At 44.2% G+C, this 25348-nt stretch overlaps 1 protein-coding gene and 1 pseudogene across 10 annotated transcripts in view; one reads left to right on the forward strand and one right to left on the reverse strand.

Moving 5' to 3' along the window:
- ubap2a (ubiquitin associated protein 2a) overlaps positions 1-25348 on the reverse strand; it is a 134093-nt gene that overhangs the window by 105022 nt on the left and 3723 nt on the right. For all 10 annotated transcript variants that reach the window (XM_070868169.1, XM_070868178.1, XM_070868137.1 and 7 more), the window contains exon 2: positions 10803-10933. In XM_070868169.1, the coding sequence (XP_070724270.1) occupies positions 10803-10892 (90 nt within the window). In that variant the 5' untranslated portion in view covers positions 10893-10933. The remainder of the gene's footprint in view (positions 1-10802; positions 10934-25348) is intronic.
- On the forward strand, positions 17576-18978 carry LOC139228783 (small ribosomal subunit protein uS5-like; annotated as a pseudogene).

Here is a 25348-nt window from a genome sequence, read left to right on the forward strand (position 1 = left end):
GGGGGGGAGGGAAAGGCAGGGAGGGGGGGGGAAAGGAAGGAGAAGGAGGGGGGGGGAAGGAAGGAGAAGGAGGGGGGGAAGGAAGGAGAAGGAGGGGGGGGAAGGAAGGAGAAGGAGGGGGGGGGGAAGGAAGGAGAAGGAGGGGGGGAAGGAAGGAGAAGGAGGGGGGAAGGAAGGAGAAGGAGGGGGGGGAAGGAAGGAGAAGGAGGGGGGAAGGAAGGAGAAGGAGGGGGGGAAAGGAAGGAGAAGGAGGGGGGGGAAAGGAAGGAGAAGGAGGGGGGGAAGGAAGGAGAAGGAGGGGGGGGGAAAGGAAGGAGAAGGAGGAGGGGGGGGGGAAAGGAAGGAGAAGGAAGGGGAGGAGGAAGGAAGGAGAAGGAAGGGGAGGAGGAAGGAAGGAGAAGGAAGGGGAGGAGGAAGGAGAAGAAGGAGGGGAGTGGGGGGGGAGAAGGAGGAGGAGGAGGGGAGGAGGCTGAAAAGTCCGGGCCCGGGCCCAAGACTTCGGGCAGGGCCCGTCCCCAGCACCAGATTTACAGGTAGGTGGCGTTGGGTCCGGGAGTGGGGGTCGGTGTCGGCCGGTCGGGAGCGCGGGTTTGGGGGGGGGGGGGGGGGGGGGGTTGGGTTCGAGGGAGAGCGGGAGTCGAGTCGGGAGGAAGCCTTATGCGCGCAGCCCCAGTGAGGCCATTCGGCCAGGGCCAAGGGCTGCGTGCTTCGGGCCCCTCCTACACAGTTTTGGGCGCCTGGAGCTATTGCCCAATGTAGCGCGCAAATGCAGAGGTCCCGGCACTGTTTTCAGCGCAGGGACCTAGCTCCACCCCCTACAGCTCGTGCTGCGCCGCGCCCAGCTGCAAACGACCTGCAGGGAGCCAGAGAATCTAAGTTTTTTTTAGGCGCATTTTGTGGCACGAAAAACAAGCGTCCAGGTCAGGGCTGCGCCGGCCCGAAACTTGGGCCCATTAGACCAGTTAACCTAACATCTGTGGTTGGGAAAATGTTGGAGTCCATTATTAAAGAAGCAGTAGCAGGACATTTGGAAAAGCATAATTCAGTCAGGCAGAGTCAGCATGGATTTATGAAGGGGAACTCATGTTTGACAAATTTGCTGAAATTCTTTGAAGGCGCAGCGGTGCTGGAAGGAGAAATCAAAAAGGCATGGTCAGCAAATTTGTAGAGGTCAGCTGGAAGAAGCTTCAAGATGATTAAATCACAGCAAAGGGTTTTGGGGAGGGGACAGCGAGATGAGAAGGTGGTTGGTGTCAAGTAACAGTGTTATACTCGGCTTGAGGTGACAGCCAAGGAGTTGATGGGAGTGAAGACCAAAAGCATGTAGGTTCCAGCAGTAGCTGAAGAGGATGGCCTCATTTTTGCTGACTAACCTAGATGATATTTTGGCTCACTATTCTCAATGTCAGATAACCAATGAATTTAGCAACAGATTGGCAGAGATGGTAAAAGAGCAGTAAAGCAAGGTATGCAAGTCAATCTAATGCTTCTGACAATCACTCCACAGATTGGGGGAATAGAATCAAAAACAATGGAAGGTGGCCAAGGTTAGTGGGAAAATAGAAGATTGGGAAAATTTTAAACGAGAGCAAAGAATGACTAAGAAAGCAATAAAGAAAGGAAAGATAGATTACGAAGGTAAACTTACGCAAAACATAAAAACGGATAGTAAAAGCTTTGAGATATATAAAACGGAAAAGTGTGACTCAAGTAAATGTTGATCCCTTAGATGATGAGAAGGGGGATTTAATAATGGGAAATGTGGAAATGGCTGAGACCTTAAACAATTATTTTGCTTCGGTCTTCACAGTGGAAGACACAAAAACCATGCCAGAAATTGCTGATCACGGGAATGTGGGAAGGGAGGACCTGGAGACAATCACTATCACTAGGGGGGTTAGTGCTGGACAGGCTAATGGGACTCAACGTAGACAAGTCCCCTGGTCCTGATGAAATGCATCCTAGGGCATTAAAAGAAATGGCGGAAGTTATAGCAGATGCATTCGTTATAATCTACCAAAATTCTCTGGACTTTAAGGAGGTACCAGCGGATTGGAAAGCAGCTCATATAACGCCACTGTTTAAAAAAAAAAGGGGGCAGACAAAAGGCAGGTAACTATAGGCCGGTTAGTTTAACATCTGTAGTGGGGAAAATGCTTGAAACTATTAAGGAATAGCAGGACATCTAGATAGGAATAGTGCAATTAAATGCTTCTCAGCATGGATTCATGAAGGGGAAATCATGTTTAACTAATTTACTGGAATTCTTTGAGGATATAACGAGCATGGTGGATAGAGGTGTACCGATGGATGTGGTGTATTTAGATTTTCAAAAGGCATTCGATAAGGTGCCAAAGAAAAGGTTACTGCAGAAGATAAAGGTAAGGATAAAGGTCAGTGGAAATGTATTAGCATGGATAGAGAATTGACTTGCTAACAGAAAGCAGAGAGTCGGGATAAATGGGTCCTTTTCGGGTTGGAAATTGGTGGTGAGTGGTGTGCCACAGGGATCGGTGCTGGGACCACAACGGTTTACAATATACATAGATGACCTGGAAGAGGGGACAGAGTGTAGTGTAACAACATTTGCAGATGACACAAAGATTAGTGGGAAAGCAGGTTGTGTAGAGGACACAGAGGCGCTGCAAAGAGATTTAGATAGGTTAAGCGAATGGGCTAAGGTTTGGCAGATGGAATACAATGTTGGAAAGTGTGAGGTCATCCACCTTGGGGGGAAAAAAAAAAACAAACAGAAAAAGGGAATATTATTTGAATGGGGAGAAATTACAACAACATGCTGCGGTGCAGAGGGACCTGGGGGTCCTTGTGCATGAAACTCCAAAAGTTAGTTTGCAGGTGCAGCAGGTAATCAGGAAGGCGAATGGCATGTTGGCCTTCATTGCGAGAGGGATGGAGTACAAAAGCAGGGAGCTCCTTCTGCAACTGTACAGGGTATTGGTGAGGCCGCACCTGGAGTACTGCATGCAGTTTTGGTCACCTTACTTAAGGAAGGATATACTAGCTTTGGAAGGGGTACAGAGACGATTCACTAGGCTGATTCCGGAGATGAGTGGGTTACCTGATAGATTGAGTAGACTGGGTCTTTACTCAGAGTTCAGAAGGATGAGGGGTGTTTTTATAGAAACATTTAAAATAATGAAAGGGATCGACAAGATAGAGGCAGAGAGGTTGTTTCCACTGGTCGGGGAGACTCGAACTAGGGGGCACAGCCTCAAAATACAGGGGAGCCAATTTAAAACCGAGTCGAGAAGGAATTTCTTCTCCCAGAGGGTTGTGAATCTGTGGAATTCTCTGCCCAAGGAAGCAGTTGAGGCTAGCTCACTGAATGTATTCAAGTCACAGATAGATAGATTTTTAACCAATAAGGGAATTAAGGGTTATGGGAAGCGGGCGTGTAAGCGGAGCCGAGTCCACGGCCAGATCAGCCATGATCTTGTTGAATGGCAGAGCAGGCTCGAGGGGCAAGATGGCCTACTCCTGTTCCTAATTCTTATGTTATGTAAATCAAAGATTGAATCCATGCGTATACTGGATAAGGTTGACAAGCAACAGCATAGATTAGAGGAGCCAAGGATAGATACATAGGGGACCTATAGTTAACTCTATGGAGGTTGGGAGAGAAGCCATTGCTAGAGGTGCATTGGCTACAATCTGCTAAGACTAGAACCAAGCAAGGGCAGTCCCACTAAGCTGGACAACTGAGACAAGGAGGAGTTTATGGAGGATGTCATGGGCAACTTTGTCAAAGGCTGCAGAGTGAATGCACCACAGCAAGAGTTACAGAATGTAATTTGTGACTTGTTAAAGCCATGGAAGATAGTCACAGGGAGCTGCAGGAAAGAGGCATGAATTTGGGAGACAACACGTTCAAGGAGTTGGAAGAGGCGAGGTTGGAAATGGTAGAGTTTGTAACAGAAGAGTTGAGAATCAATGTCTCCCTTATTTTTTGGGTGGATTGACCCTCAAACTGGCTGCTCGGGCCATTTAAATTTCCACACATTGCTGTTTTTCCATTTCAAAGCTGGTGAGTGGGCTGCGCGGGACCTTCAGACGGCTGTGCTGTTTATGGAGAATATTGTTGAGGATAGGATTTTTTTTTGGGGGGGGGGGGGGGAAGAAAGGAGAGCGGAGTGTTTTACGATGGTCAATTTGGAAGGAAGGAAGGCAGACAGTTCCCAAGGGAAACCCATTTACGTCAGTTAGTAGGGAGTTCAGGAAGAAAGATCAGTTGTCAGCACTTTCCAGAGAATGGAGTCAAGGGAACAGGAAGTGGGTCTCTGACAAGATAAGCTTGGAGATAAGCACGAAGAGATGGAGAAACAAGAGCCGAGAGATGGAGCAGGACAAAGCTTTGGCTTAGTGGGTTAAGAGGAAGGTGAGGCAGAAGCAGAGTTGGCTGAATAGCTGATCTAAATAATGGTAACAAAGAAGCCAATGAATTCTTCATTGATGGATGCTGTGATGGCCGGGGGGGGGGGGGGGGGGGGAAATCAGGAGATGGTTGGTGGCAGATAAATAAAACCAAGGTTACCTTTGCTTTCCAGGATGATCCTGGAGGAATGGGCATTTTGGCATGAGTGACAGGCCAATTAATCAAGTCAGATCTGATGAATGGCGAAACGAGTTGTGCACCAGATACCAGATTCATTAATCAAGCCCAAGGGTTGTGGAGTCCCAAATGATAGTGATATCAGGGGGCATGACCAAAATGCAGGAGAATAAAAGGTTTTGCTGCAGACAAGGGCAATGGTGCAAGTGAGGAGTAGCCGAACAAAAATCATTTGCTGTAGAAATATTGCGGCAAATAAAAGGACCAAAAGTTAGGCAATTGGGAGTTTGAAAGTGCAGTTAGAAGCAAGATAAGGGGGAAGAATTGTAATTAGTAGGTAGGTGTATGCAGGTAAATACATCAACTATGTCCTGGAGTTCAGCCTTTGTATGTGCACAGACGCAGGCGTCGTCCGCATACTGTAGCACGACGACAGAGGTTGGGGGTAGTCTTGGACCTGGCCTGGAGACAGCGAGGGTTGAACAGGTTCCCATTGGTTCTGTAGTTTAGTTCCACTCCAGCGGGGAGCTTATTGTCTGTGAGATGGAGCATGGCAGCGAGGAAGATGGAGAAGAGGGCTGGGGCAATGACACAGCCCTGTTTGACCCCGGTCTGGACATGGATTGGGTCTGTAGTGGATCCGCTGGGCAAGGATCACAGCCTGCATGTCGTCGTGGAGCAGGTGGAGGATGGTGATGAACTTACTGAGGAGTACAAAAGCATGGGCTTTATGCTAAACATCCATAAGACAACAAGGTCCTCCACTAGCCTGTCCTCGCCACACAGCACTGGCCCCCAGTCATCAAGATCCATGGCGGAGCCCTGTACAAGGTGGACCATTTCCCATACCTCTGGAGCCTCTCATCAACAAGAGCAGACATTAATGAGATTCAACACCGCCTCCTGTGTGCCAGTGCAGCCTTTGGTCGCCTGAAGAAAAGTGTTTGACGATCAGGCCCTCAAAACTGCCACCAAGCTCATGGTCTACAGGGCTGTAGTAATACCCGCCCTCCTGTATGGCTCAGAGACATGGACCATGTACAGTAGACTCCTCAAGTCGCTGGAGAAATACCACCAACGATGTCTCCACAAGATCCTACAAATCCCCCGGGAGGACAGGCGTACAAACATTAGCGTCCTCGACCAGGCCAACATCCCCAGCATTGAAGCACTGACTACACTTGATCAGCTCAGCTGGGCAGGCCACATCGTTCGCATGCCAGGCACAAGACTCCCAAAGCAAGTGCTCTACTCAGAACTCCTTCACAGCAAATGAGCCAATGGTGGGCAGAGGAAACATTACAGGGACATCCTCAAAGCCTCCCTCAAAAATTGCAACATCCCCACTGACACCTGGGAGTCCCTGGCCAAAGATTGCACTAAGGAGAGGGTGCTGAGCAGAGTCTCATCGCCGAGAGCATGCAGAAATCCAGCGCAGGCAGCGGAAAGAGCGTATGGCAAACTTGTCCCACCTGTGACAGGGACTGTGGTTCTTACATTGGACTGATCAGCCACCTAAGGACTCATTTTAAGAGTGGAAGCAAGTCTTCCTCGATTCCAAGGGACTGCCTATGATGATGTATGCAGATGAGGGATACAAGCAAATGGTCAGAAATGGTCATAGGAGTAGGAGAGCACAGCTGTGAATATGGCAGGCGAGTTTATCTAGAGGGCCTTGCCTTGTAAATGTACTTACAAATCATGCATGTATAGGTCAAAAATTAATCTTCCATTTACAATGGAGCACTGACATTTGATTTTCTCTACAGTAAATCTTACTGAAATTAGCCAGTTTGGGGTAAAAATCTGAAAAAATTATGTTGCTTTACTGAAGAGTTCCTATAATGCTCCCATCACATGCAAAATTCAATGGCCCATCAGCTCAAACTTTTCCTGAGCTTTCAAAGTACTGACAGCTTTGGCAGGAATGACATTTGATTATGAAGAATCATGAACCAGCACTTTAGGTTGGCTCTCACTGGTAAGTGCAATAGGGACAAATTCAAATCAATCTTTTTGCTTAAAATAAATGGTTACACGTGTGTTCATGATGAAAGGCAGGGAGGATGGAGACCCCCATCTTTTAATTTCTTCACATTAAATACAAAACTAAGTTTGAGATAATACAATAGATCAACACTATAATGCTCAATGCTTCTTACATTTACATAGTATTTACAGCATAGCAACAACCGTTCGGCTCAACAAGTCCATGCTCCAACAGTGCTTATGCTCCACACAAGCCTTCTCCCACCCTTCCTCTAACCCAATCAACATATCCCTCATGTTTATCCAGCTTCCCCTTAAACACATCTATGCTAGTCACCTCAGCTACTCCTTGTGGTAGCGAGTTCCACAGGGTGGGATTGGTGACCCATCCACCTCCACGGAGGTGTGTGGGGGACCTGACCCATCCACCTCCATGGCACGAACCTGGTATTGCAGTACTTCCAGGAACGGTGCAGTGGCTCTAGGCCTTTTGGCTAAGAGCATTGGCGCAGAGTGATCCTTGACTGGTGCAGGGTGACCTCTGGCGTTTGACAAAGAATTGTAACGATTGGATAACGATTGGACATGAATTTTTTTTAAAAAAAAAAGAGGTTTCTCCTGAATGTCATGTTGAATTTATTAGTGACTATTTTATATTTATGGCCCTAGTTCTGGTCTTGCCGGCAAGTGGAAACATCTCTATTTACCCCATCAAACCTTCTCAATCTTGAAGACCTCCATCAGGTCACCCTTCAAGAGAAAAGAATCCCCAGCCTGTTCAATCGTTCCCCAATAGGTACAACCTCAGTTCTGGCATCATTCTCATAAATCTTCTTTGCACCTTCTCCAGTGCCTCTATATCCTATTTTTTTATAATATGGAGACCACAACAGTTCAGTAATCCAATTGTGGTCTAACCAAGGTTCTATACAAGTTTAACATAACCTCTACTTTTCAATTCTATCCCTCTAGAAACGAGTAGTGCAGTGTTCTGTTTAATTTCTGCTTTACAATTTGCATAGGAGCTGGACACCGCCAAGTTAACCAAGACTATTAAAAAGGTTTTGGTACAATTTATTCTTGCGCCAAAATTCAGCATCTATATAAATAAATGCATTCCAAAAGGTTTTTAAAGAGGCAAAATGTACCAGAGGGGAATGGGAGAGGGACAAGAGCAAATATAGATAGAAAGGAACAAGCTTAACATAACCTAAGAAATAGGAACAGGAGTAGGCCACCTGGCCCCTCAAATCATTTATCATGGCTGATCTGATCATTGACTCAGCTCCACTTCCCTGCCTGCTCCCCATAATCCTTTATTTCCTTATCGCTCAAAAATCTGTCCCTCTCCGCCTTAAATATATTCAATGACCCACCCTCCACAGCTCTCGGATAGAGAATTCCACAGATTTACAGCCCTCTGAGCAAAGAAATTCCTCCTCATCTCAATTTTAAATGGGCAGCCCCTTATTCTGAGACTGTCACCTAGTTTTAGTTTCCCCCACGAGTGGAAATATCCCCTCTGCATCCACCTTGTCAAGACCCATCATTATCATGTGTTTCGATAAGATCACCTCTCATTTCTTCTGAACTCCAATGTGCATTAGCTCAACCTACCCAACCCATCTTCAGAAGTCAACTCCCTCATCTCCGGAATCAACCTAGTGAACCTTCTCTGAACAGCCTCCAATGCAAGTATATCCTTCCTTAAATACAGAGAGCAAAACTGTAGGCAGTACTCCAAGTGTGGCCTCACCAATACCCTGTAGTTGTAACAGGACTTCTCTGCTTTTATACTCTATCCCCCTTGCAATAAAGGCCAACATTCTATTTGCCTTCCTGATTACTTGCTGTACCTGCATACTAACCGTGTTTCATGCAAAAGGACCCCCAGGTCTCCCTGTAATGCAGCACTTTGCTCCATTAAACAAGTCAAGTGCAACAATGTTATGGTGGGAGAAAGACTACAGGAAAGGAAATTAGGAGTTTTATGGGAAAATTTATTTGAGGAAAAAGAATGGACGGTAGTAAAGTTTCATTTAATTGTAAAAATAAGGGTTACAATTAAGTACAAGTTATGTGTTGATAACACCAACCAGGTCAGAGATTTATAAATCAACAATTGCAGAAAGGACAAGTGTGATATGGAGCAGTTAATTAAACAAGCTTAGTTACCCAGCATATTGAACTCCAATAAATTACCTCACCCAATTAAACATGTAGCAACACAGTTTAAGGTAAAAGGCAAGGTAAATTTGAAGTAAATGTCAAATTGAAAGACCACCACAAGAACATAATAGGAGAAGGCCATTTGGCCCCTCAAACCTGCTCCGCCAGTCAATAAGATAATGGCTGATCTGATCTTGGCCTCAACTCCACTTTCCTGTCCACTCCCCAAAACCCTAAACTATCGTTCAAAAATCTGTATCTTAAAAATGACCCAGTCTACTCAGCTCTCTGGGACAGCGAATTCCAAAGACTCACGATGCTCAGAAGAAATTTATCCTCTGTTTTAAATGGGCGACCCCTTATTCTGAAACAATGCCCCCTAGTTCTAGATTCCCCCACGAAGGGAACATCCTCTGCATCTACCCTGTCAAGCCCCCTCAGAATCTTATATATGTTTCAATAAGATCACCTCATTCTTCTAAAAACACCAATGATTATAGGTCCAATCTTTCTTCATATGACAACCCTTTCATCTCAGGAATCAACCTAGTGAACCTTCTCTGGATGGTCTCCAATGCAAGTATATCCCTCCTTAAATAAGGAGACCACCAAAACTGTATGCAATACTCCAGGTGTGGTCTCACCAATGCCCTGTACAGTTGCAGCAAGACTACCCTACTTTTATACTCCATCCCCCTTGCAATAAAGGCCAACATTCCATTTGCCTACTTACTTAATTACTTGCTGGACCTGATACTAAGTGTGTTTCATGTACAAGAACTCCAGATCTCTCTGCACCACAGCATTTTGCAGTCTCTCCATTTAAATAATAACTTGCTTTTTTATTCTTCCTACCAAAGCAGATAACCTCACATTTTCTCATTATACTTCCATCTGCCAATTTTTTTGCCCTCTCACTTCACTTATCTATATCCCATTGTAGATTCTACGTGCCCTCCTTACCACTTGCTTTCTCACCTATCTTTGTATCAGCAAATGTGGCTACATTTCACTCGGTTCCTTCATCCAAGTCATTAATATAGATTGTAAGTAGTTGAGGCCCCAGCACTGATCCTTGTGGCACTCCAGTAGTTAGTTTGCCAACCTGAAAATGATCAATTTATCCAGATGCTCTGTTTTCTGTTAGTTAACCAATCCTCTATCCATGCTAATATATTACCCACAACCCCATGAGCTCTTATGCAGTGATTTGGGGGGGGGGGGGGGGGGGGGGGGGGGAAAGAGAGAGAAGGGAAGAAAGCGAGAAGATCTATGCAAAAAAAAATGTTGAAGTTATCTATACATGTACCATTAAGAGCCCAATCATTCAGCTGCTTCTAAATCCACAGTCAGTGAAAACAGTATTTGGAAGAGACATCTTCAATCTATCTGGAACAGGACAGGCACATGCGATTAAGATTACTGCCTGTGGAGGATAACCACCATAGACGAGTTGGGCTGGATGACCCATTTCCATGTTGCAATTTCTCTGTGCATTTAACATGGAGCAAATTTAAGGATAGCTATTAAACAAATAGAACATTTCTAGTGCCAAATGACAAACCAATAGCAAAGGTGGCACAAGCCCAGCTAAAACTCATTGAACTTGCTTAGAGGTTTGTGTCTAAAAGATGATTATTGACTTCAGAATAAGCAATGAATCATTTAAGCTTCATTCAAGCACATATTACAAAGGCTCCAGCAAGCCAATTTCTTTAAGGGGGAAAAATGTGCATTTGTTTCACAAGCCGAAAATCTCATGAAGACAAAGATTCTGAACATGCTTATTTTGAAAGGAACCTCAAGACAACTTAGTGAATTAACTTACATGAATCATTCTAGACTGACTTATCATATTTGCGCTCATTACAAGAGGACCAACAAAATAGCCAATATTCCCACCTACCTCCCCTTCTACTGGAAGGTTTTTTTTTTAAAATAAAAAAAATAGAGACAAATATTCGTGTGTTATCACAGTACAATACTTGCTAATCTGAAGACCATTTGCCTCCCAGACTAGATTTGCATTGGCAGCTCTTTAAAAGTATGCTCTTATAAGTATTCAACTACTTACCTGTACTGGTTTCTGTATCTGTGCATGTGTTTGAGTTTGTGTCTTGTCCCGAGTTCCCCGAGATCGGTCATTGCCCACCGAAGTCATCATATACAGTATATACAAAACAATGTATGTACAAAATAGAAAATCTGAAAAAGAAACATTGATTCAGATTTCATACAACTCGTGCATGTATTTTACAGTAAAAAAATCTAGACTCCAATTGAAGCCAATGTTAGGGTGCTTGTGTCAGCCGAGGCTCAAGTACCACCACTCTGGCCCAAACCAGCAGGTTGTGGGTTAAAGGCCCACTCCACAGAATTGAGCACATCAATTGGACACTGCAGTGCATTCGAGAGTTCTGCACTGTTGGAGATGCAGTCTGGACGTTAAATCGATCTTCCGTCTGCCCTCTTTAGTGCACGCAAGATCCCATGGCACTATTCAAAGAGCATGGGAGTTCGCCGTGTCCTGGCCAATATTTATCCTTCTGCCACGATCACAAAAACAGAATATCTCATTGTTGTTTGTGGGGCCTTGCTGTGTGCAAATTAGCAGCCATGTTTCCCTACATTATTATTAGTGACTTCAAAAAGGTACTTTTAATGGCTGTAAAGCACTTAGAGATATCCTGAAATGAGCTATATAAATGCAAGTTCTTTCTTTTAAGAACTGCACTCTTCTCCCTCTACCCACTTTTCCAAGGAAAGTAGTAGCAATGAGCAACAGCAATCATGTTTTTAGGCACAATGATATGGCTCTTCAGAGATCTGGATGCAGACCAGTCGGGAATTGATTTTTTTTTTTTATATACACAAATGGTCCTTGTTAAAACTACACCGAACAGATTCAACTAAATTAACATAAAAAGCAAAATTATCTAGAAAGGTACTTTAATTTTCAGATTTGGATAGTACTAAATTTGGACAAGGAAAGGAAAATAAAAGGACAAAGTTTGCTCCAAGGCCATCCACAACCAATGTAGATTTAAATAATCCAGATAATCTACAATATGACTCATTTCAGACACCATTTATAGCATCCTGTCCCCTTCCCGTTGAAGATTTGCTTCCTGTGGGATGGCTCAAGACCCATGCTCAGAACTCTCGTCTTGTTCCACATCAATCAATTCAAACACAAGCAATGTGCAACTTGCTTTCTATGGATATGCCATCTTGCCATGTATTAATACACAATACTGATCAGCACTTAAAACTTTCAAACAAGTTCTATTCTAAATATACCAATATCTCAGGATTGCTACCAGTGCCACGTGCTCGTCAGAGTAGGAATCGCAGGATAGCACAGATGAATACATGGCTTGAGCAGTGGTGCAGCAGGGAGGGATTCAAATTCTTGGGGCATTGGAACCGGTTCTGGGGGAGGTGGGACCAGTACAAACCGGACGGTCTGCACCTGGGCAGGACCGGAACCAATGTCCTAGGGGGAGTGTTTGCTAGTGCTGTTGGGGAGGAGTTAAACTAATATGGCAGGGGGATGGGAACCTACGCAGGGAGACAGAGGGAGACAAAAGCAAAAGACAGAAAGGAGATGAGGAAAAGTGGAGGGCAGAAAAACCCAAGGCAAAGACCAAAAAGGGCCACTGTACAGCAAAATTCTAAAAGGACAAAGGGTGTTAAAACAGCAAGCCTGTAGGCTTTGTGTCTTAATGCAAGGAGTATCCGCAATAAGGTGGATGAATTAACTGTGCAAATAGATGTTAACAAATATGATGTGATTGGGATTACAGAGACGTGGCTCCAGGATGATCAGGGCTGGGAACTCAACATCCAGGGGTATTCAACATTCAGGAAGGATAGAATAATAGGAAAAGGAGGTGGGGTAGCATTGCTGGTTAAAGAGGAGATTAATGCAATAGTTAGGAAAGACATTAGCTTGGATGATGTGGAATCTATATGGGTAGAGCTGCAGAACACTAAAGGGCAAAAATCGTTAGTGGGAGTTGTGTACAGACCTCAAAACAGTAGTAGTGATGTTGGGGAGGGCATCAAACAGGAAATTAGGAGTGCATGCAATAAAGGTGCAGCAGTTATAATGGGTGACTTTAATATGCACATCGATTGGGCCAGCCAAACTGGAAGCAATACGGTGGAGGAGGATTTCCTGGAGTGCATAATGATGGTTTTCTAGACCAATATGTCGAGGAACCAACTAGGGGGGAGGCCATCTTAGACTGGGTGTTGTGTAATGAGAGAGGATTAATTAGCAATCTCATTGTGCAAGGCCCCTTGGGGAAGAGTGACCATAATATGGTGGAATTCTGCATTAGGATGGAGAATGAAACAGTTAATTCAGAGACCATGGTCCAGAACTTAAAGAAGGGTAACTTTGAAGGTATGAGGCATGAATTGGCTAATGATACTTAAGGGGTTGACTGTGGATGGGCAATGGCAGACATTCATGGATGAATTACAACAATTGTACATTCCTGTCTGGCGTAAAAATAAAAAAAAGAGAAGGTGGCTCAACCGTGGCTATCTAGGGAAATCAGGGATAGTATTAAAGCCAAGGAAATGGCATACAAATTGGCCAGAAATAGCAGCGAACCTGGGGACTGGGAGAAATTTAGAACTCAGCAGAGGAGGACAAAGGGTTTGATTAGGGCAGGGAAAATGGAGTACGAGAAGAAGCTTGCAGGGAACATTAAGGCGGATTGCAAAAGTTTCTATAGATATGTAAAGAGAAAAAGGTTAGTAAAGACAAACGTAGGTCCCCTGCAGTCAGAATCAGGGGAAGTCATCACTGGGAACAAAGAAATGGCAGACCAATTGAACAAGTACTTTGGTTCAGTATTCACTAAGGAGGACACAAACAACCTTCCGGATATAAAAGTGGTCAGAGGGTCTAGTAAGGAGGAGGAACTGAGGGAAATCTTTATTAGTCGGGAAATTGTGTTGGGGAAATTGATGGGATTGAAGGCCAATAAATCCCCAGGGCCTGATGGACTGCATTCCAGAGTACTTAAGGAGGTGGCCTTGGAAATAGCGGATGCATTGACAGTCATTTTCCAACATTCCATTGACTCTGGATCAGTTCCTATCGAGTGGAGGGTAGCCAATGTAACCCCACTTTTTAAAAAAAGGAGGGAGAGAGAAAGCAGGGAATTATAGACCGGTCAGCCTGATCTCAGTAGTGGGTAAAATGATGGAATCAATTATTAAGGATGTCATAGCAGCACATTTGGAAAATGGTGACATGATAGGTCCAAGTCAGCATGGATTTGTGAAAGGGAGATCATGCTTGACAAATCTTCTGGAATTTTTTTGAGGATGTTTCCAATAAAGTGGACAAAGGAGTACCAGTTGATGTGGTATATTTGGACATTCAAAAGGCTTTCGACAAGGTCCCACACAGGAGATTAATGTGCAAAGTTAAAGCACATGGGATTGGGGGTAGTGTGCTGACGTGGATTGAGAACTGGTTGTCAGACAGGAAGCAAAGAGTAGGAGTAAATGGGTACTTTTCAGAATGGCAGGCAGTGACTAGTGGGGTACCGCAGGGTTCTGTGCTGGGGCCCCAGTTGTTTACATTGTACATTAATGATTTAGACGAGGGGATTAAATGTAGTATCTCCAAATTTGCAGATGACACTAAGTTGGGTGGCAGTGTGAGCTGCGAGGAGGATGCTATGAGGCTGCAGAGTGACTTGGATAGGTTAGGTGAGTGGGCAAATGCGTGGCAGATGAAGTATAATGTGGATAAATGTGAGGTTATCCACTTTGGTGGTAAAAACAGAGAGAGACTATTATCTGAATGGTAACAGATTAGGAAAAGGGAAGGTGCAACGAGACCTGGGTGTCATGGTACATCAGTCATTGAAGGTTGGCATGCAGGTACAGCAGGCGGTTAAGAAAGCAAATGGCATGTTGGCCTTCATAGCGAGGGGATTTGAGTACAGGGGCAGGGAGGTGTTGCTACAGTTGTACAGGGCCTTGGTGAGGCCACACCTGGAGTATTGTGTACAGTTTTGGTCTCCTAACTTGAGGAAGGACATTCTTGCTATTGAGGGAGTGCAGCGAAGATTCACCAGACTGATTCCCGGGATGGTGGGACTGACCTATCAAGAAAGACTGGATCAACTGGGCTTGTATTCACTGGAGTTCAGAAGAGTGAAAGGGGACCTCATAGAAACGTTTAAAATTCTGACGGGTTTGGACAGGTTGGATGCAGGAAGAATGTTCCCAATGTTGGGGAAGTCCAGAACCAGGGGTCACAGTCTAAGGATAAGGGGTAAGCCATTTAGGACTGAGATAAGGAGAAACTTCTTCACCCAGAGTGGTGAACCTGTGGAATTCTCTACCACAGAAAGTAGTTGAGGCCAATTCACTAAATATATTCAAAAGGGAGTTAGATGAAGTCCTTACTACTCGGGGGATCAAGGGGTATGGCGTGAAAGCAGGAAGGGGGTACTGAAGTTTCATGTTCAGCCATGAACTCATTGAATGGCGGTGCAGGCTAGAAGGGCTGAATGGCCTGCTCCTGCACCTATTTTCTATGTTTCTATGTTTCTATTTGCAGACATGTCACTGATAATGAGCAACTAGATTAAATATAGTATTCTTTAATTGTTTAATTACTTTCCAAAAGCTTGCAGCATCAATATAAAATAGGAATGTAATTTGAAGTTGTCTCAAATGAGTTTAGAAAGTAGAGCAGTGATCACATTGAAGTTTTTTAAAATGATAAAGGGATTAGAGCGTATAAGGGATGGTTTTCTAGATCAATATGTCGAGGAACCAACTGGACAGCCATCCTAGACTGGGTGTTGTGTAATGAGAGAGGATTAATTAGCAATCTTGTTGTGTGAGGCCCCTTGGGGAAGAGTGACCATAATATGGTAGAATTCTTCATTAAGATGGAGAGTGACAGTTAATTCAGAGACTAGGGTCCTGAACTTAAGGAAAGGTAACTTCAATGGTATGAGACACGAATTGACTAGGACAGACTGGCGAATGATACTTAAAAGGTTGACGGTGGATAGGCAATTCCAGACATTTAAAGATCACAGATGAACGTCAACAATTGTACATCCCTGTTGGGCGTAAAAATAAAATGGGGAAAGTGGCTCAACCGTGGCTAACAAGGGAAATTAGGGATAAATCCAAGGAAGAGGCATATAAATTGGTCAGAAAAAGCAGCAAACCCGAGAACTGGGAGAAATTTAGAATTCAGCAGAGGACAAAGGGTTTAATTAGGAGGGGGAAAAAAAGAGAGCATGAGTGTAAGCTTGCAGGGAACATAAAAACTGACTGCAAAAGCTTCGATAGATATGTGGAAAGAAAAAGATTAGTGAAGACAAACATAGGTCCCTTGCAGTCAGAATCAGGTGAATTTATAATGGTGAACAAAGAAAGGGCAGACCAATTGAACAAATACTTTGATTCTGTCTTCACAAAGGAAGACACAAATAACCTTCGGGAAATACTAGGGGACCAAGGGTCTAGCGAGAAGGAGGAACTAAAGGAAATCCTTATTAGTCAGCAAATTGTGTTAGGGAAATTTAATGGGATTGAAGGCCGATAAATCCCCAGGGCCTGATAGTCTGCATCCCAGAGTACTTAAGGAAGTGGCCCTAGAATTGGTGGATGCATTGGTGGTAATTTTCCAACATTTTGTAGACTCTGGACCAATTCCTATGGATTGGAGGGTAGCTAATGTAACACCACTTTTTTAAAAAAAGGGAGAGAAAACAGGGAATTATGGACCGGTTAGCCTGACATCAGTAGTGGAGAAAATGTTAGAATCAATTATTAAAGATGTAATAGCAGCACATTTGGAAAGCAGTGACAGGATCGGTCCAAGTCAGCATGGATTTATGAAAGGGAAATCATGCCTGACAAATCTTCGAGAATTTTTGTGAGGATGTAACTAGTAGTGGACAAGGGAGAACCAGTGGATGTGGTGTATTTGGACTTTCAAAAGGCTTTTGACAAGGTCCCACACAAGAGATTAGTGTGCATAATTGAAGTGCATGGTATTGGGGGTAATGTATTGACGTGGATAGAGAACTGGTTGACAGACAGGAAGCAAAGAGTAGGAATAAACGGGTCCTTTTCAGATAGGTAGGCAGTGACTAGTGGGGTACCGCAAGGTTCAGTGCTGGGACCCCAGCTATTTACAATATAAATTAGTGATTTAGACAAAGGAATTGAATGTAATATCGCCATGTTTGCAGAGGACACTAAGCTGGGTGGCAGTGCGAGCTGTGAGGAGGATGCTAAGAGGCTGCAGGGTGACGGACAGGTTCAATGAGTGGGCAAATGCATGGCAGATTATGTAGATAAATGTGAGGTTATCCACTGTGTGGCAAAAACAGGAGGGCAGATTATCTGAATGGTGACAGATTAGGAAAAGGGGAGGTGCAACGAGACCTGGGTGTCATGGTACATCAGTCATTGAAAGTTGGCATGCAGTGAAGGCGGCAAATGGCATGTTGGCCTTCATAGCAAGAGGATTTGAGCTTAAGAGCAATTGTACAGGGTCTTGGCGATGCCACACCTTGAATATTGTGTAGTTTTGGTCTCCTAATCTGAGGAAGGACATTCTTGCTATTGAGGGAGTGCAGCGAAGGTTCACCAGACTGATTTCCCAGGATGGCAGGACTGATATATGAAGAAAGACTGGATCGACTAGGCTTATATTCACTGGAATTTAGATGAATGAGGGGATCTCAGAAACATAAAAGTCTGACGGGATTGGACAGGTTAAAAATGCAGGAAGACTGCATTTCGATGTTGGGGTAATCCAGAACCAGGGATCAGTCTAAGGATATGGGGTAAGCCATGTAAGACAGAGATGAGGATAAACTTCTTCACTCAGAATTGTGAACTTGTGGAATTCTCTGCTACAAAAAGTTGTTGATGCCAGTTCATTGGATATATTCAAAAGGGAGTTAGATGTGGCCCTTACGGCTAGAAGGGATCAAGGGGTATGGAGAGAAAGCAGGAATAGGGTACTGAAGTTGCATGATCAGCCATGATCATATTGAATGGTGGTGCAGGCTCAAAAGGGCCGAATGGCCTACTCTTGCACCTATTTTCTATGTTTCTATAGAGTATATACTACACTAGAGGTCATAATCTTAAAATTAAAACAGTGCCATTCAGGAATGAAATCAGGAAGCACTTTCTCCACACAAAGGTTAGTGGACATCTGGACCTCTCCTCCAAAAGGCTGTAGTTGCTGGGACAATTTAAATTTTCAAGTTCGAGTTTGTTGGATGTGTGTTAGGCAAGGGTATCAAAGGATATCGAACACAGGCAGGCAAGTGTGGTCGGCTTTCGGGTCTGAATGTTCTACTCCTGTTGCTTAACAACTTCACTTTAACATCTCAGCTAAATAAACAGCATGTGACTGACTATGTCGGTGTTCGAGCAGGTTTCCGCAGTGACTTTGGCTCCCATGGGCACGGCTGAGGCCACGATAGGGGGCATGGCAGAGGCCATGATAGGAAGGATAAAGATAAGTAGATACCAGTAACCAAGCTTGGGCATTTGGTGAAGGATATGAAGATCAAGACTCAGGAGGAAATTTACCTCTTCTCCCTTCCTATCAAGGAGTCGGAAATCATTGACCTCTTCCTGGGATCGACCTTGCCTATGCAGAAACAAACCATGCTGGTCAACACACAAGGTTCAAGGCTTTCGTTGCTATTGGCGACTTTAACAGATGTGTTGGATTAGGTGTCGTGTTCTAAGGAAGTAGCCACTACCATTCGTGGACCTATCATTCTGGCGAAACTGTCAATCATCCCTGTACAGAGGGGTTACTGGGGTAACAAAATTGGAAAATCACACACCATACTAAGCAAGGTGACTGGCCGTTGAGGTTCAGTTTTGGTGCGTCTGATCACTGCGCCCCATGGTACTGGCATTGTCTTGGCCCCTGTCTGCAAGAAACTGCTTCAGATGGCTGGCATTGACGATTGCTGCACCTCAGCCTGGGCAACTTTGCTAAAGCTACTTTTGATGTCATCTCCAAAACTTACAGCTATCTGACCCCTGATCTCTGGAAGGAGACAGTGTTTTCCAAGGCCCTGTACCAGGAATTCACTGATCATCTGGCAAAGACCCACACCCGTGTATCTGTTCAAAGGTCCCAGTCAGCTGTTGCTCCAGCAACATAAGCATTTATGCAAGGAGGAAAATAAAATCGGTTGTCCATGAAATAAAAACCCAGCATCTCCTGCAACAATGGAGCACTGCGGTGAAGCATCAACCCAGATTAGGGCTGAAACAAGTAGACACAAATACACTGGATACCAGTGAGGACTGAAATCCTTTCCATTTATTTCTCCATAAGTGACCAACAGTCCTGCCACAGAAGTGCCCAGAATGTTCAAGTATTGCTCCCATGACTAGTATCGAATAAACCCTTTAGGAAAATTGGAGAAGTATATTCTACTGAATTGGCAATCCAAATTGTTAAATCACATTTATTATATTAAATTCTATAATTGTAGTTGGAAATAACTGTTTGCAGCGTGAAAGACACCATACAGTGTGTGTCACAAAGCTGCAATAACATATTGCGGTTCTAGTAAAGTACCCATACAATTTAAAACAACCACAAAACCATTATGGTTAATATTTCTAGAATCAGCTAAGTTATATTCTCTATTTTAAACACAAGTTTTTGAAAAATAAAATTATAGGTCTGCAAAGTAAAGTGGCAACTTTGCTATTTTTTTTTTAAAAAAAAGGAACAGAGGAAATCTGAAACTAAATCCCAGATTACAACAGTGACTCCACTTCAAAAAGAACCTCATGAGCGGTGAAGCAATTAGGTGTGAAAGTCGCTATAGAAATACTGTCTCAAAGAACCCAGGCATTTCAGAATTGCAGACCTGTTTGGTTCCAGGGATGAGAGATTAGTTTTGTGGATAGATTGGAGAAGCTGGGGTTGTTCTCAGAGCAGAGAAGGCCAAGGAGATTTGATAGGTGTTTAAAATCATGAAGGGTGGGAGAAATAGTTTCCAATGGTTGAAGGGTCTATAACCAGAGGGCAGAAATTTATGAAAAGGACAGAGGGAACATGTGGAAACACATTTTACGCAACAAGTGTCAGCAAGCTCAGTCTACAGGGCCGTAGTAATAACCGCCCTCCTGTATGGCTCAGAGATGTGGACCATGTGCAGTAGACACCAAGTCACTGGAGAAATACCACTAGCGATGTCTCCGCAAGATCCTGCAAATCCCCTGGGAGGACAGACGCACAAACATTAGCGTCCTCATCGAGGCCAACATCCCCAGCATTGAAGCACTGACCACACTCCGATCAGCTCTGCTGGGCAGGCCACATAGTTCGCACGCCAGACACGAGACTCCCAAAGCAAGCGCTCTACTTGGAACTCGTCCACGGCAAACGAGCCAAAGGCGGGCAGAGGAAACGTTACAAGGACACCCTCAAAGCCTCCCTGATAAAGTGCAATATCCCCACTGACACCTGGGAGTCCTTGGCCATAGACCGCCCTGTGGAGGAAGTGCATTCGGGAGGGTGCTGAGCCCCTCGAGTATAGGCACTGAGAGCATGCAGAAATCAAGCGCAGGCAGTGGAAGGAGCGTGTGGCAAACCAGGCTCCCTGCCCACCCTTTCCCTCAACGACTATCTGTCCCACCCGCGACAGAAACTGTGGTTCTCGTATTGGACTGTACAGCCACTTAAAAACTCATGCTAAGAGTGGAAACAAGTCTTCCTCGATCCCGAGCGACTGCCAATGATGATGATGATGGTTAGGATTTGGAATGCACTAATAGGGTGGTGGATACAGAATAGTAGCCTTTAAAGGGGAATTGGATAAATACTTGAAGGAGAAACCATTGCAGGGATATGGGGAAAGAGCAGGGCAGTGGGACTAATTCTTTGAAAGAGCCAGCTAAGACTCATTAGACCAAATGGCCTCCTCCTTCTGTGCTGTACTATTCTGATTCTATGAAAAGACAAAATTCAAACTGGCTTGGGAATAAGTAGCTCAAAAGGCAAATGGAAAGAGGTATGGAGACAAGATGATGGCATCCCAAATAGTACCGAAAGCAATGCAGCACTCGAGGTCAACCTAGAATATTTTGCTGGAGCTGTGGATTGGGGCTGATAAGAGGACACAACTACCAGTGATGAACTGAAATCCTTTCCAGTATTTGCATTTTATAGCAACTTTAATACACCAAGATACGTGAGATGCAAAAAAATATAAGATGAAAGGCAAAAGGTGCAGAGTTTAAGGTGGTAACCATGCCCTGATCCAATCATTGCTATATTTCAGCCCCAAGCATGGGTAGTCTAGCAGACAGCTCAGTACAAACTGACAGCAATTAACTGGAAGGTACATTTCTTCAACTGCTGAAATAGTCCTCCACACAAAGATGGGTGAATCTATAGGAGTAATCATTTAAGTCATTACGGCACAGAAGGAGGCCATTCAGCCCATCAAGTCCATGCCGGCTCTCTGTACAATAATCCAGTCAGTCCCATTTCCCCGCTCTATCCCTGTAGCTCTGCAAGTTTATTTCCCTCAAGTGCCTATCCAATTTCCTTTTGAAATTATTGATCGTCTCCACTTCCACCACCCTCGTCGGCAGCGACTTCCAGGTCATTACCACTGGTTGCGTAAAGAGGCTCTCTCACATCCCCCCTTTATCTCTTGCCCAAAACCTTAAATCTGTGTCCAAGCTGACACTAACCCTCTTATTCCATGAGCCTCAATTTTGTTAACCAGCCTTTTATGTGGGACTTTGTCAAGCACTTTCTTAAAATTCAGAGAAAACATCCACTGCATTCCCTGTATCAACCTTCTCGATTACTTCATCAAAAAATTCAATTAGACTAGTCAAACACAATCTGTCTTTTACAAATCCTTGATTAACTTGCACATTGGAGTTCAGAAGAATGAGAGGTGATTTTATTGAAACATAAGATAATCAGGGGGCTCGACAAGGTGGATGCAGAGAGGATATTTTCACGTAGGAGAAACTATAAATCATGGGCCGCCCATTTAAAACTGAGGAGGAGGAAGAATTTCTTAGAGAGTTGTAAACCTATGGAATTCTCTGCCCCAGAGAGCTGTGGAGGTTGAATCATTGAATATATTTAACGCAGATATAAGAGATTTGTGAGCGATAAGTGAGTAAAGGATTATGGGGAGCAGGCAGGGAAGTGGAGCCGAGTCTATGATCAGATCAGCCATGATCTTATTGAATGGCAGAGCAGGCTCAAGGGGTCGTATGGCCTGCTCCTATTTCTTATGTTCTTATGTAGTGTCGGCAGGGGCCCGACGGGCCGAATAGCCTCCTTCTGTGCTGTAACCATTTAGTTTGCATCGTTACTTTGGCAGAGTGATTTCCCCTGAAGTTTTTTGGCACATGGATCGCAAGGACATCCTGCACTTATACTAGTTACTCACTTTTCCTCCCTTCTCCATATACCCTCCCCCGACGATGAGTCATGCTGGACACCATCAATTCTTCACATATTACCCTATTCCAGTCCTAAATGGAGCAGTAGCAGCCAAACCAACAATACAACACGGCTCAATCCTCCGCTTCATTTAGCAAATTTTACATTTCCTCCCATAGCCAGTCGGAGGTCACGCATACATACTTCCTGGCTTTAATAAAGTTTGCTGGGATGTAGTCTCCAAGCAGGAAAAAAATAGGAATATGAATACACATACACACCTGTCTCAAAAGATAATCTCAAACTATGCTCGTCTTAAAATAGATTGCTAGCCAAGAGATTTACACTTCTTAGCTTATAGCAAAATTCCAACAGTAATTTCATTTCACAATAAGCATCGCACGGTTTAGACCCCATCCCCACCCAAAAAAAGGGCATCTTCATCCTTTTAGGCATTGATCTGTGAATTTGATCATTTCTAAGCCATATTCCAGGAAACAAAACAGCAAGTTTTTACCGTAAGATCTACAAGCCTCCAAGAGAAATTAGTAAAATTTAAATTCTATAGCTGCTGAGTTTCATAAGAGCAAAACAATCACATTTAATACATACAAACACATCTGATAAGGAAATTAAAAGCAGCATGAATTCAAAACTGGTCTATAAATGCCACTAGAAAAATAATCAGGAAAGCTGCAGGATCAACTGGTTCACTAATATTTTGAGTAATTAAACCTATCCTCTCTACCTTGTTTAGTCTACAGTTGGCTCTTAATGCTCTCTAAAAAGTGTTCAAACATTTGACGTCAACCCAAGTTCTCAGGGCAATGAGATTGGCAATAAATGCCACCAGTCACCCACTTTCCAAGGACAAGTTAATAAACCTCAAACTCAAACCAATCTCTTCCAATAAGCTTTGTCACCCTTCTAATTCGATCCCTTCCTGGCTCAGCATCAGTTTTTCTTGCATCCATTTTTGAAACATCTTCGGACATAGACATAAAAGGTGCTATATAGTCAATTAATAAAGTTTATAATTGTGACCCCTTTTTACAGGAGCATGAACAATCCATTCACTAAATGACTCAGTTGGCAAAATTCATTGCTCATGATGGAAATGAATCACTGACCAGGAAAGTTCAGTCTGGCCTGTGCTAATTACAAATCTTAGCTGGGATGGCAACTGGTCTTACCACCCTGGCCCAAGGAGAGAAAACAGTTTTAAGTACCCATTTCTGATCAGTATTCCATGATTTCTGCTGAAAGACACACGGCAGCAGAATCACTCATCTTTGATGCCCCATTCCACAGTTAATAGCCTGCCAAAATTTTGTCCAGGCTTGTATGAAAACTTGCCACTTAGATGAGGTACTGGAGGGCAGCCAGTGCCCATGGAATTGCAAAGCAACACAGGTCAGCATATACATAAGGGAGAAAACTGGACCCTCCTAAAAACATACCCCCCCACGAGTAATTATAGACTGCAGGAAAAGTGCATTAAGCAGAACATGGACCTGTACGCTGTATTTATTAACCTCACCAAGGCCTTTGATACTGTTAACAGAGTAGCACTGTGGTCAATCTTGACGAAACTTGGGTGCCCAAGGAAGTCTGTCCACATCATTGAGCTGTTTCATGACATGACAGGTGAAGCGCTCTCAGACGGCACAACCACAGCCCCATTTGCCATCTCAAATGGAGTGAAACAAGGTTGTGTACTCGCTCCAGTTCTATTCAACCTATTCTTTACCTGCATCTTGAACTATGCCATAAAAGACTTGGAGTTTGTGGTCTACCTGAAATATCGATTAGATGGTTCGCTGTTCGACCTCCGCCGCCTTGCAGCAAGGACCAAAGTACGAAAACGACTCATCCGAGAGGCACTCTTTGCTGACGACTGCGCCCTTATGGCACACAAGGAGAGTGACCTACAATTCATGCTCAGCAAATTTGCTGAGGCAACAGAATTGTTTGGCCTCACCATCAGCCTTAGTAAAACCGAGGTTCTCTATCAGCCTGCCCCTGGCACCACAGCACCTGCTCCCAGTCTTCATCGGCAGTGTACAACTAAAGTCAGTGGACAGCTTCAAGTACCTTGGCAGCACCATATCAAGTGATGGGTCCTTGGACAAGGAGATTGATGCAAGGATCTGTAAAGCCAGCCAGGCACTTGGTCGCTTGCGCACTAAGGTGTTGAGTCACCACCACATCCGACTGTCAACTAAACTGTTGGTGTATAGAGCAGTCGTTCCCTCATCTCTCCTTTATGGATGTGAGACCTGGACACCTTACAGGCATCACATCAAAAAGTTGGAAGCTTTCCATATGCAGAGTCTCAGATCTATACTCCACATACGCTGGCAAGACCGGGTGTCAAACTTTGAGATTCTGGAGAGAGCACAATCAACTAGCATCGAGGTGATGATCATGCGAGCCCAGTTCCAGTGGGCAGGACATGTCATCTGCATGGATGTCAAGGATCCCGAGTCAGCTTTTTACGGCAAGCTTTGTGAAGGTCGAAGACACCAGGGGCGCCCCCGCACGCGCTACAAAGATTGCATCAAGGCAGCCGACCAAAGTACCTCGAGAATACATCAGCTAATAAAATCCAGTGGCGAACCCTCACGGGGTGTGCCTGCCAGACCTTCGAAGAAAGCCGATGTCAACGCCTGCGGGACACTAGAGATAGACGACATCAGGTGGCAGTACTGTCAGTATCAGGCACATCGAACTTCCCTTATCTGACATGCAAGAGACTATGTGCATCCAGAATTGGCCTATACAGCCACTTGAAGACACATGCCATTGATGATTAGCACATAAATGTCTTTGCTGGATACGACAGACTACCAAGAAGAGTTATTTCTCCCCTTTACATCAAACATGGCTTCCGCTTATTGAATATTGTAATATTTACAATTGGGAAAGTGGAGCCTAAAATTAGTTTTGAGATTCTCCCTGAATGAATAAAGAGATCAAGGCTAAACAAACAGAAAAACAAAAATGATAAATGTCTGGTTCATAATACAGGAGTGTGTCAAGCAGAATAGAGAAAGCACAAAGAACTGAGAAATGAAATGAGGGGCAACGAGAGTGTACTAGAAAGTATAATTTTTTTTTTTAAAAAAGAGTAACAGGATAGTCAAAGGAAG

The sequence above is a fragment of the Pristiophorus japonicus genome, chromosome 2 (assembly GCF_044704955.1).
Source record: "Pristiophorus japonicus isolate sPriJap1 chromosome 2, sPriJap1.hap1, whole genome shotgun sequence".
NCBI classification, from domain to species: domain Eukaryota; kingdom Metazoa; phylum Chordata; class Chondrichthyes; family Pristiophoridae; genus Pristiophorus; species Pristiophorus japonicus.